This window comes from Leucopleurus acutus (genome assembly GCF_964270905.1).
Source record: "Leucopleurus acutus genome assembly, chromosome: 13".
NCBI classification, from domain to species: Eukaryota; Metazoa; Chordata; class Mammalia; order Artiodactyla; family Delphinidae; genus Leucopleurus; species Leucopleurus acutus.
In genome coordinates this window covers 58642559-58655746 of record NC_139155.1, presented here as the reverse complement: position 1 = coordinate 58655746, position 13188 = coordinate 58642559, and the positions used below count along the sequence as shown (strand labels likewise).

The 13188-nt window shown below is 38.2% G+C and overlaps 1 protein-coding gene across 2 annotated transcripts in view; it reads right to left on the bottom strand.

The window, feature by feature from the left end:
• Positions 1–13188, bottom strand: part of ARHGAP28 (Rho GTPase activating protein 28) — a 146711-nt gene that overhangs the window by 38292 nt on the left and 95231 nt on the right. For both annotated transcript variants that reach the window (XM_082853581.1, XM_082853582.1), the window contains exons 4-5: positions 12934–13026; positions 5234–5323 (exon numbers count right to left, since the gene is read on the bottom strand). In XM_082853581.1, the coding sequence (XP_082709707.1) occupies positions 5234–5323; positions 12934–13026 (183 nt within the window). The remainder of the gene's footprint in view (positions 1–5233; positions 5324–12933; positions 13027–13188) is intronic.

The window sequence follows — 13188 nt, the reverse complement described above, 5'->3', positions numbered from 1 at the left end:
TTATAACTCTATACACTAAATCTGCCTGTGCTTCAGTCATTACAGACAATAAGGCTCCCCATATTCCTCTTCTGCATCTGAGATCAGAACTGATAAATCCACCTCTTGAATCCACTGTGCCAAATTCCTCAGAGATGAACGTAAATAAGCCACATTCACTGACAAATACGAAACCAATTTTGAAATAAAAAATAAAATAAAAATTACAAAATCTATCCAAATGTGAATTTAAAGGCATTCCGATGCCATCTATGACATCTGAAATTATAAATTAAATATTAAAGACAATGAGAGTAATAAATTCCAAAAATCTATGTGAATAGCCGAAGTATTATTCAGATTACTTCTTAACCTTAAACACAAATAATAAAGTTTAAAAATAAATGGACACCAAGGGGGGAAAGCGGCAGGAGGCTGGGGGTGGTGGTGTGATGAACTGGGCGATTGGGATTGACATGTATACACTGATGTGTATAAAATTGATGACTAATAAGAACCTGCTGTATAAAAAAATGAATAAAATAAAATTCAGGACAAAAAAAAGTTGCTGATATAATGGATAAGTTCCGAGCAAATTCTTCTAAAAAGGGATATTCTGAAATTTTTGTGTCTGACATTAAAATGAGTATATATTTCAAAAAAAAAAGAAAAATGTTTATAATCCAAGAGACTAGGAAAAATTATCCAAGTAGACCCAAGAATGAATGAAAAAAATTAATAAGGATTAAATAAATTAATACGATAGAAAAAGTAGGCTTAATTAATTAAAGGTAGTGACTTTAAAAAAAAATACTGCCAACACAGGCAAGTATTTACATTCTGACAGACATAAATTTTAGGAAGAAAAAAGGAGTAATAGCTACCTTCACAGAAAATTTTAAAATTATGCACCTAAACAAATGTGTGTATGTGCATATATATATTTGTGTACATATGTGTTTACACACACACACACACACACACCAACATATATTGAAATTTTAAATGAACTGGATGTTTTGCTAGAACAAATACACATTACCAAATTCATACAAGTTGGGATTGAAAGGAATATAATCCCTAAACCATATCCATTGAAAAATTAATCAAAGCATTAGGTCTACAGTGATGCCAGACCTTGGCATAAAACTGTATATAATAGTTTTTACAGATTATATGTGTTTACACCGAAGTTTAATAAATAGCTCCAAAATACTGAAAAAGATTCAAAGTTCTCAACATGTTTGTACCAAGATTAGCATAACTCTGGTAATAACAAAAAGAAATGATATATCATAGGCTAACCCCACTTACTAGAATAGTGGTTAAAAATGCTAAAATGGTAGCAAATCATATTCAGTAGCATAAGAAAAGAATAATATAACACAAGTAGGGTTTAACTAAGCAATGAAATTATAGTTCAACATTAGAAAAACCTATCAATGTAATTTCCTAAAGTAATTGTCTTTTAAAGAAGAAAAACAATATATTCATTTTAATAGATGATACAATCATTTGATATAACTCAATCTCTACTCCTGATAAAAGTAACTACAAGGCTCAGAAACCCAGAACAAATATTCTTCTTAATAGTGAAACTTAGAAGAATTCATGAGAAAATAAAAAATGTATCAAAAGATCTCCATAATTATTATTCAATGTTATAAGTGCTTGAGGTTGGTTCAATAAGATAAGAAAAGTAAATAAGATGAATAACTACAATCGTCCCTTGGTATTTATGGGGGATTGGTTCCAGGACCCCCAAGGACACCAAAATCCTCAAATGCTCAAGTCCCTTATACAAAACGTTGTGGCGTTTGCATATAACCTATGCATATCCTTCCATATACTTTAAATCATTTCTAGATTACTTATAACACCTAATACAACGTAAATGCTATGTAAATAGGTGCTGGTGCACAGCAAATTCAAGTTTTGCTTTTTGGAACTTTCTGGGATTTTTTTTTTCTGAATATTTTCAACCTGCAGTTGGTTGAATCCTAGAATGCAGAACCTAAAAATAAAGAGGGCTAACTGTATTTTAAAGATTGGGCAAATAAAACTTTCAGTATTTCAGACAATGTCTGCACGAATTATAAAATCAAATGAAAAATTCTAAGAAATAAAAAAGAATTTTCAGAAAGGAAACTGTAAGAGAGACTTTTGTGAGTAACAAAAATACTTTCCTTGTATATCCACAAAAACAGACAAGAAGATACCATGAAAAACCCCTACCATTTAAAATACCAATGAAAGCCATTAAGTTCCTAGTAACTAACAAATGAAAAAATGTGTAGGAAAAAATATGAGAGGAAATCATGAAATTTTACTGAAGGATAGAAGATACAAATGAATGGAAAGACACAATTTTTTCTCAGTGGGAAGATTCAATATTTTAAGATGTGAATTCTCTCCAACAATCTTTAAATTCAATGAAATTCTTAGTGGAGTACTAACAAGATTTTTATGGGTAAACAAGATTTAATGGGTAGTGATAGCCTCAATGTAAGTTCATCTGAAAGAAAAAAACTTCTGAGAACAGGAAAGAAAATTTTGATTCTAAACAATGATGGCAAACTTGTAACAAATTTAAATAAACAAAACATAGAGTCATAGTAATTAGGATAGACCCTGTATACGTAGAGAATTCACTTATCATAAAGGTGCAAATCAAACAAGTAAAAAAGATGAAAGAATGAAAAAACAAGATGTTGGTCAAGCCAAGGCTATCCCCTTGGAAAAGATAAAGTTAGGTTACCTACTTTATCCCATTCCACAACATAAATGCCAATAGTGAAAGTTGTCAAGAGCCTCTGGAGTCTTGGAGATAACAGTAAATAGTCAGTGAGATTTTCCCTGACAGGCCGGCGAGATTTACCTTTATAGGCATCATGGCCAGGACCCCTGAAGCCCTTGCCTCCACTGCACTGAATCACTGGAAATCCCACCACGTAGAAGAAACTGGGGAACCAAACCGGGGTGCCCATGGCTCCTTATAATCAAGAAGCAGGGAAGTCAAAAATGTGTTTATGTCATGGTAAGAAGTTCTAGAATGATTTTCAGTACAGGTGCAGAAAGAGTGAAGTTGGCATCTGTGGGCTACTTTAGCAACTAACCAATTTGTTTAACATTTCAAAGTAAAGATATTATGAGTAACAAACAATCCAAAGTAAGTCACACTAGAGACAGGTTCCAATGAAATTTTTTTGAGTGTCATTACTGCTGAAACTTTTACTTAGGTCACTATTGACATTCAATCAGTTTTCAGAAAAACAAAATGAAAACAAAAACGAAATCTGAGTGACTAACTTACCCCAGGAAGCTCTATCTATAACTGCCATGCAAGATCATTTTCTTTCTCTTACACTGTCAAACTTTCAAGGATCCTATCTGTAGACAACACGTGTTCAATAAAGATTTGGTGAATGAATAAATCAATGAATCAGCAAAGAATGAAGAAACAGAAAAACGTCACAAGCATTGTGGTCACAGAGCTGCCATGGAAAAGCCTAGAAAACAGGCCTACCCAACCTCCTCTTCTTTAGCAACTCAACGGTGCAAACACCATGCTTCAAGTTCTGCTTGGTGTGTGCACAGAACTACACACAGTACTTTCTTGTTGGCTTATAGAACAGGTGAAGTCAGCTAGCGGACAGACGAGAGGTCAGAGACAGAAGCTTTCTAACTACCTAACACTAACACTAACTAGAAAGTGGGGAGAACTGCTGCAGGCATGGAGCAAGACTTGCATTTTAGACCGATGACTTGCAGCCACGGCGAGGATGAGATGGAGGGTATAAGCTAAAGTCCGGGAGATCACTCAGGCGGCTGCTTCAGTAACACAGAAAGATGATGAGTTTCTGTACTAAGGAAGTAGTTGTAGGAAAAGAGGGGAGTAGACATATTCTAGAACTGTGTACAAGATAAAATCAACAGGTGTCAGAGAAGACAAGTAGAGGTGAGGCTAAGACTTGGGGCTGAGTCTTGGGCACATGGGTACCTCCAGCTGAGACTGAAAATGAAATATCCTGGGCAAGGCCTTACTTAGAAGAGGAATCCTCGGTCACGGGGTGGGGTGGGGGTGGACAGCACACCACGTAAGGTCTACTGTAGGAAACTCCTCATTTCTAGGAGTTACCAGTTTGCAAATGACTTACTTTGTTTTCATCGCTAAGTGGGGTGAACTGGAGATTATCTCTGAAGTAGAGATATTCTCACTTATTTGCATTCCAATGCGTGGTCTTAAATGGGAAAGTAACAGCTGAATTTAAAGCCAGTAGGTCAGAAACTGTGGGTAACCCTTAGCCTATCAGTGCTATAACCTGTAGTGAGTGCTACTGATAAAAATCACTCACATTACTTTATGCTTCTTAAATGATCACTATGAAACAAAACAAAACAACCTCATAACCAAAAATCTAAAAACACAACAGAAAAACTCATTCACATGGGGCTAACAGCATTATCTCCCTGAACAATGGGGGTGCCCTGGGAGTGCGTTGTGCATATCAACTACCCGGTATATCAAACTCGACAACAGACGAGAAACTACTGCCCAGGAGGACGCTGAATGTGCCCCCTCCATCTGCCCATCTTGTCGTGCTCTTTTGCCTTCCATCAACTGCCAGTGGAGAACCACTACCCTATCTAACAGGGTCTCTCACTTCTGGTCCATTATGCCACACCCTGCCAGAAACACCAACTGGGGGTTCCCAGTGGAGGTGGGGCGGGGGGAGGAATGACGAGAGTTTGAGACAAAGAGAAGTAGAAGTTCTACTACTCAAGGCCACGTGAGTGAATCTGTGGTAAGTGGAGGGTTTGTTTGGATGAGTCCTGAGATCCAACGCTGGATACACAGGCAACAGTGGGGAGCCTTCAATATCAGGAGGAGGAAATTTTAATTTATCCTGCAGGTAAAAGGACTTCTGAGTTAAGATGGCAGAGTTAGGACAGATCATCTGTATGAACTCAGACAAGGGGACAAAAGTTAACAAATCGCGCCATGCTTGATGCTCCTAAAGAACACCGCATCAGTATTAAGTTATGGAGTCCTCTTTCAAACTGATCTATTCATTCCTCAGTTTTGAGTCTCTTTCTTCCTAATTGTTATAAGGTTGATGGGTCTATTGGCAGCTGTGGTTTCCTCACAGTGTTAGTTCAAGTTTTTCTCATCTGTTTGAAAAAAATTCTTCTTCTTGCCTTGAATTTGCAATTTTGCCCTGACATGCAATCATCTGAGCCTGTGATGACTTACCATGGAGCCACTCCTGGGAACTGCAAAACTCCCTTCTTCATCTTGGGACCCATCTGACAGGGTAGTAATGTTGAAAGACGCATCATCTGGCTAAATGGAGAAATGAAAGCACCATTCTTATTCAGGCAAATACTTTCTAACATGTTTGTGTATTCCACTATGCGTACGTATTTAGATATGTGTGGCAATACACAGAGTTATGACTGCCAGGGCATGGGCAATTGCACCAGCCCTTCAGGGCTCATCACTGCGAACCACCTAAATGCCTGGCCCTCTGACAGACCCTGGCCCTGTGGCAGACACTGCTCTTGTCTGCCACAAATTCCATTTTCCTTAACAATATCTTGGTTTTGTTCCAGGGAGTGAGGTGTGAAACCAGAGAACTTGATTTCCAGGCTTCTTTGCAGCTAAAAGTGATCATGTGACAAGTGTGGTCAATGAGGTGTAAGTGTAATATTAAGAAGAGTGCCTCCAGAAAAGTTAAGGCTTTCCTGACCAAAAAGAGTAGGGTCAGCTGCTACATGCTCATGACAGCACTCTAGGTGACAGCCTGGAGTTGCCAGGCATCTTGCTCCAATGAGGATGATGGATGGCAGAGATGGCTGGGTCTGTGCTAAGGGGCATCACATGGCTGCCCTGTCACACTTGGACCACCCCCTCTTAAGCATCTCCACGTGGAGCAAAGCAACTCTGACTTTCCTATTACATGCAGCCAAACACAAACTTCTCTAATCTTATTTTTTTTAAACAGACCCTAGGACTATCTTTCACAGTGATTAGAATTCAATAGCAATAGTACCAAATTGTTTTTTCATTTATAAAGCTTGAAGTAGATTTTTGCTTTAGTGTACAAGGGCATTACTGAAATTTAAGAAATGAATATTCTTTTCTTTACTGAAGGAAACTTATGGCAAAATCGAATATATTCGATACTTATAAAAACATACGATATTTTGTTTTTTAAAAAACTGTCACTCATCTTCCTTGACCACATTTTCTAAATTTTCTATAGACGGTATGTGTTACTTTATAAAATAAACATAGGACTCCTGGGCTTCCCTGGTGGCGCAGTGGTTGAGAGTCCGCCTGCCGATGCAGGGGACACGGGTTCATGCCCCAGTCCAGGAAGATCCCACATGCCGCGGAGCGGCTGGGCCCGTGAACCATGGCCGCTGAGCCTGCGCGTCTGGAGCCTGTGCTCCGCAACGGGAGAGGCCACAACAGTGAGAGGCCCGCGTACCGCAAAAAAAAACAAAAAAAACCCCACAGGACTCTTTTTTCTTTAAAAGAACAAATAGAACAAAAGATCTAGCTCAAGAAATTTAAGTCAAGATGGCAAGCTGACAATCACCTAACTCCCCTCACCCCCAATCACTAAAAATGGCAGAAAACATATATATATATATATATATATATATATATATATATATATATATTAAAGAAACAGATTGTTAACAGCAATGGAAACCAGCAAAGAATTCCATAGCTGATAGAAATTTCTAGAAGAAAAGCTAATAGAATTGATTTGGTAAAATAAAAACCTCTACTTGAAAACAGCATAAAAGAAAATTTTTTAGAGAGGGAAGAGAAAAATAACAGAATGTACAAAGAGTAGGAAAGGGCCACAGGCAAATAGTTAAGAGCTGTTTACAAAATATCGATAGAGGTCAAGTAGACCATCCCTCTTTAAATATGCAGACAGCCCCTAAATATAACCCTAGAACCGCCCCCCCCCCAATTCTGCCTAAATAAAATGAACTAACTGCCTTGAGGTGGGTGGGCTCCTAGTTTGAGTACAGTTGACCCTCTGTCTCCACGGGTTCTACATTTGCAGATTCATCCAACCCGGATGGATAATATTTGAAAAAAAATTCCAGAAATTTCCAAAAAAACTTGAATTTTGCATATGCCAGTAACTATTTATATAGCATTTACATTGTGTTAGGTATTATAAGTAATCTAGAGATGATGTAAAGTATTCAGGAGGGTGTGTGTAGGTTATATGCACATACCACACCATTTTATATAAGGGACTTGAGCACACATGGATTTTGGTATCCTGGGGTGTCCTAGAACCAATCCTCCATGGTTACTGAAGGAGGAAGGGGTCTAAAAGAGAAGGAACTCAACAAAAGAAATGGAGGGGTGACTGAAAATGAAATCGGCTTTGCCTGGATGAAGAATTCTTCATTCCCTTCATCAGTTTTGCATTTGGGGAGTGTTTACTGCACTAACCCACCTGCCCCCTCTATGCATCTTAAATTTAAGTACACCCCAGTCACTCGCAAAAAACACACAATCAACAATTTTGGCCTTTTTGTAAAATCAACCTACTCAATTGCAGAGGAAACATACAGCAATTCCCTCCAGTAATCAATCAAAATTAATAAAGACTTGCATTATGATTGCAGACAACTTTAGGGGCCCCAGGGATGGTAGTTCCACCTGAAAATGTGCTGGTGTCTTCTGCCTTGTTGAACACTTTCAGCCCTGATGGAGGCTTTGGTGGGTCATCCCACCCTCTTGCTGTGACAGGATTCTGATAGACAGGGGTACAGTGGAGGGACTGCGGAGCTGGACTTCAAAAAACATTCAGGATCCATAGTCTTGGTGAGAAGCTCTCCCTGCACTGTAAGCTTGGGGACACTTGCTGTCACCCGACAGGACATGTGCACTTCCCTAATCAGATGGTGCTTGCACATGGGCAGGACTCCACTGCTTGTATCACTTACTGCTATGCATTCCAAAAGCTAGCATGTTCTCCACACAAGATGTTTACATTTGGAAAATAACTGGGAAAAACTAAATTTTTGTTTCTTAGTTGATACTGAAAATAATGAAAAACAATTTACATGGTAATCTGTTATTTTTCCATATGAGCTCACCCACAAGGACCAAGCTTTAGTTGACAACATCCTCCACTTAGGATATATGTTTAAAAAATTAGTTTCTGTTGTTGTTGTTTCTGCCTGTAGATGCTTTCTTTAAAGGATAGAATTTAGTTATTTTTGATTTATTGAATTATTCCTAGCTGAGTTTAAGGGTTATGGGTGATGGGGCTGAGGGTGGCTTGTTTGCCAACAATCTGAATTATGTTGCATCTTTACCAAAGAGAAATGAGAATATACTCCTTTATACTAAATGAATGTATTGGCGGCATTATTTGTAATAGCGCAAAACTGGAAACAGTCCACATGTCCATCATCAGGTGAATAGATACACCAATAATAGTATATTTACACAATGGATTATTGTTAGTAATAAAAGGACTAAATTTCTAATACATGCAACAAATGGATAAATCTAAAAATTATTCTGAGTGAAAGAAGCCAGACACAAGAGTGCATATTAATCTCAATAGGGTTTGCCTCTGCAGGAAAAGGAGGACAACTGACTGGAAAAGGCCTGAGAGAAATTTCTTTGGTGATGGAAATGTTTTCTATTTTGACTGACTGTAGTTATATGAGTGAAAACACTTCTTCAAACTGAATTATATACCTAAAATGCATGCACTTTAAAATATATATATATATCAATAAAAAAGACAGAAATAATCTCATTCCTTACAAATAATATAATTCTTATCTTCAAGGGGCTATTGCTGCTATGAATCAAGAACCTACAGCTACCATAATGGGTAAATCAGAGAGAAAAAAGTTGTTCTTGGGAAATAAGAATATGTTTGCTGAAATGTACAAGGAGTAAGACAAGCTTAAAAAAAAAAAAACAGAATCATGACCAAGAAAAAAATTACTAATCTGGAAGATAAAGATGAAGAAATCAGAGCAAACAGACTAACAGGAGAGAAAATTTAGGAGATACTGAAATTCAATTCAAGCAAAGCAGGAACCATCTAATATGTGTTCTAGAAGGGGGGAACATAGAAAATGCAGAGAAAAAAATAACTTAAGACATAATAGAAGACAATGTCCAGAAACAGAAGAAAGAAATCAGTTCTCAGAAAGAACTCACTGAGCAGTCACCAAGATGAATGAAATAAGGGGCTGATTCTTGTGAAAGTTCAGAATTCCAGCAATAAATTCAAAATTCAAAAAAGTTGTAGAGAGGGCAAACACAAAAAGCTTATTTATAAAGGAATAAGGTTCAGGCAACCAAAGAAGAGAAGAGAAACCCAGATTGTCATGTAAGAGTGCAAGAGTAGGTCAATGAGCAATATGAGAAATGTCACTGTGCGGGTTCTCCAGGAGAGCTAAGGTTTTCTGTTAACAATGAACACTCGGTTGGCACATGTTCCTAATGGGATCCAGAGTTTGCTAACCATCTTGTAAGTTTAAGGATTAAATCCACATGTTATGGTGGCAGCGTGAAAGGAAAAAGTTAGAAGTTTCGGGCTGAGGTTGGCAGTGCATTGCACTGCGGTTGTACTAGCCTTGGTTTATCCACCATTAGTTGCTCACTTTGTGATTAAAACAAACTCCTACTTGTTTAAACCAAGGTTCCTTACATTTTCTTTACTACAAAGCAAACACAGATGCAACTGATCATTTTTAACAGAAGGTATGATTGTATTTTGCAGTGAATTATAAATCAATAGCAAATGTAGCTATTTGAGTTTGACTTAAGACATTGGAAATAAACTGGATGGAAATAAACTAGATCGACTACTTCGCCTTTGAGTTAACTAACACCTCTAATGACTAATTCATTTATGTTGACTACACATAAGGAAAATGTTTCTTTTATCTATACAAGTGATTTGTAGAGTAGTTTGTAAAGACTGTAGACTGGGTTGTAAGCCTTCTGTACAGGTTGTAAATCTTCTGTAAATCTTTTGTAAATGCCCAGATTTAGTGGCATTTGTGATCCAGAGTCAAGATTCAACCATGTATAATATATAGACAATAGACAATCATCTATATTGTAATAGACAATTCCTTTATTGTAAGTAGCTTATTGCAAAATAAATGTGTTGGATATTAAAGAAATCATAAAATATTATATGGACTCTTTTGTAAAGGTTTCTTGAGATAGATTATTAAGTATACAATTTGATGAGTTCTGACAAATATATAGACCTATGAAACCATCACCACAGTCAAGACAATGAACAAAACCAGCACTCCCCAAATGTCCTCACGCCCCTTTGTCATCCCTCCCTCCCTCTCCTCCTCACCAACCCCTGGGCAATCACTGATCTTCTTTCCCTCACTATAGGTTATTTACATTTTCTGTAATTTCATATAAATTGAATCTTTTTTGTCTGGCTTCTTTCACATGGCATAATTATTTTAAGATCCATCCATGCTTTGTATATCAAATGTTCATTGCTTTTTATTGCTGAGAAATATTCTATTGTATGGATATATCACAATTTGTTCATATATTTAGCTGCAGGTAAAACTGGGTTCTTTCCAGTTTGGGGCTATTAAGCTATAAACTTCTGTGGATAAGTCTTCGTATGAATATATATTACCTATGAGTAGAATGGCTGGGTCTATATGGAAGGCATGTGCTTAATATTTTAAGAAACTACCAAATTATTTTCCAAAGTGGATGGACCATTTTACATTCCTACCAGTAATGTATGAGAGTTCCAGTTGCTCTGCATCCTTAGCATCAGTCGATACGGTCAGCTTTTTAAATTTCAGCCATTCTACAGGGTATGTAGAGCTATCTCATCATGGCTTTATGTGCATTTCCATAATCACTAATGATACTGAGCACTTTTCATAAGATGATTCACCATCCAAATCTCTTTCTTGGAGAGGTGTCTATTCAAATCTTTTGCCCATTTGAAAAGATGAGAGAAGACCAAACAAAATTTTATCACTGGAAAGCTCCAACTATGTTCCTGAAACAGAAAGTTGATTTGTTTTCAAAAGTAGAGGATTTGTGTGATAAAGTCGAAGGAACTAGGACTTCCCTGGTGGCCCAGTGGCTAAGACTCTGAACTCCCAATGCAGGGGGCCCGGGTTCAATCCCTGTTCAGGGAACTAGATCCCACATACATGCCGCAACTAAGAGTTCGCATGCTGCAACTAACAGATCCTGCATGCCGCAAAGAAGATCCCACGTGCCACAAGTAAGACCCGGCACAGCCAAATAAATAAATATACAAACAAATAAATAAATGTTATTAAAAAAGAAAGGCGACGGAACTAAAGCTTGGAAATACCAGCAGAGAAAAAACTGTGGATAATTTTAATATAAAAAGAAAGAGTTGGGGCTTCCCTGGTGGCGTAGTGGTTAGGAATCCACCTGCCAATGCAGGGAACATGGGTTCGAGCCGTGGTCTGGGAAGATCCCACATGCCAGGGAGCAACTAAGCCCATGAGCCACAACTACTAAGCCTGCACTCTAGAGCCCATGAGCCACAACTACTGAGCCCATGAGCCACAACTACTGAAGCCTGCGTGCCTAGAGCCTGTGCTCCGCAACAAGAGGAGCCACTGCAATGAGAAACCTGCGCAACGCAGTGAAGAGTAGCCCCCGCTCGCCACAACTAGAGAAAGCCTGCGCACAGTAACAAAGACCCAACACAGACAAAAATAAATAAAATAAATTAATTTTAAAAAAAGAGTTATGTATTATTTCTGTAAACAATAGGGATTATATTCTGGAATAAAATGGGAGAGTTAAGTCAATGACCAAGGCTTTCTCTCCTAAAACCTAGTAGAGTCAACAAAACATAATGAAAAAAAGAAAAAAGAATCCCAGCAACATTCACACGAGTGGTGGTCAGAGAGAAATATTCCAGGAATAATGTAAATTCTTTTCCAAAATCCACCTCCCTCCTAATCAAATGGAGACACTTTTGAAATAGACAACTACTATCTCCTCCAAATCATGAGGGAAAACAACTAAAGGTGTGAGTAACCACATCTGGGGTCAATATGAGCAGAGCCCTTGAAACTCAGTCTCTCCCCAACACCATCTCAGTAGGGAGGAGGGAACCTATTAGATTCACCATTTTGCTTTTTTCTACCTGGGAGGAAGTTAGGTGAGGGAATATGAAGATGGAAAAATTAAAGGAAAGGTAGAGTACACAAGCTCCACCAAGGGAGAGAAAAGGTAGCTTAGGATAGAAGTGCAAGTAAAAACAGATGTGAGAACAGGCTCTGGCTAAACCATAAATAAAGCAATCTTTCCCGTTTGTAAACTGACAGAAGCTGGATCTTTCTCCCAACGTTTGCCTGACTTTGCCCTCCTCTGGGTAAGTGGGGAGTGGAAGTGGCTCTGGGGAAAAGCAGGGGGATTGGGAAGGGGAGGGCACTAGACACCTAGGGTGAAGAGTGTGGTCAGAACTAAGATGCCTGGTGTTTGCCCTGCACCAGGGAAGCAGTGGACAACCTGAGGACACCTACTGCTGTCCTGTGACCTGACGTCCATAGCTGGTGGAGCTGTGACTCAATGGAACCAACACTCTTATGAGAATTTTTCAAAATAAACGAAAAATGGAAAGGAACTAAATCTGTCATAAAGAAATGCCTACCATCGTTGGTTTTCTGGGTTTGTATCTGTTTTAATAGAGCATGTAGTTGTGGCTTTAACTATTAAACTCGGGTTCATTTACTGCTGAATGGCTTCCTACAAATCAAATAAAAGTAGATAGGCATGTTGACAGCTGTAGTTGTCCAGCCACCTGAATTATGTTGCGTTGTTTTGAAGTTTTGCATGATTGTCTTGAAGGAATGGCTTCTTTTTTCATCCCTAACCCCAGTTCTCCTGCTATCACTTACCAAGGAACCACTTGTTTTGATAACTCCTGGCAGCTCTTTTTCCTCCTGGGTGTCGTCCAACTGACTAGGATGGTTGTCACAGGTATCGCCTGGCTAATGAAAGAAATGAAAGTCATTTTTATCCAGGCATATCTTCCACTATGTGATTGTTTATTCAATTATACATTACACTAGAATCTGTATAAATGCACAGCCATGTGGACATACACAGAGTTAATGACTACAGCGCAATTGGTAGCATTCACCAATTCCTCC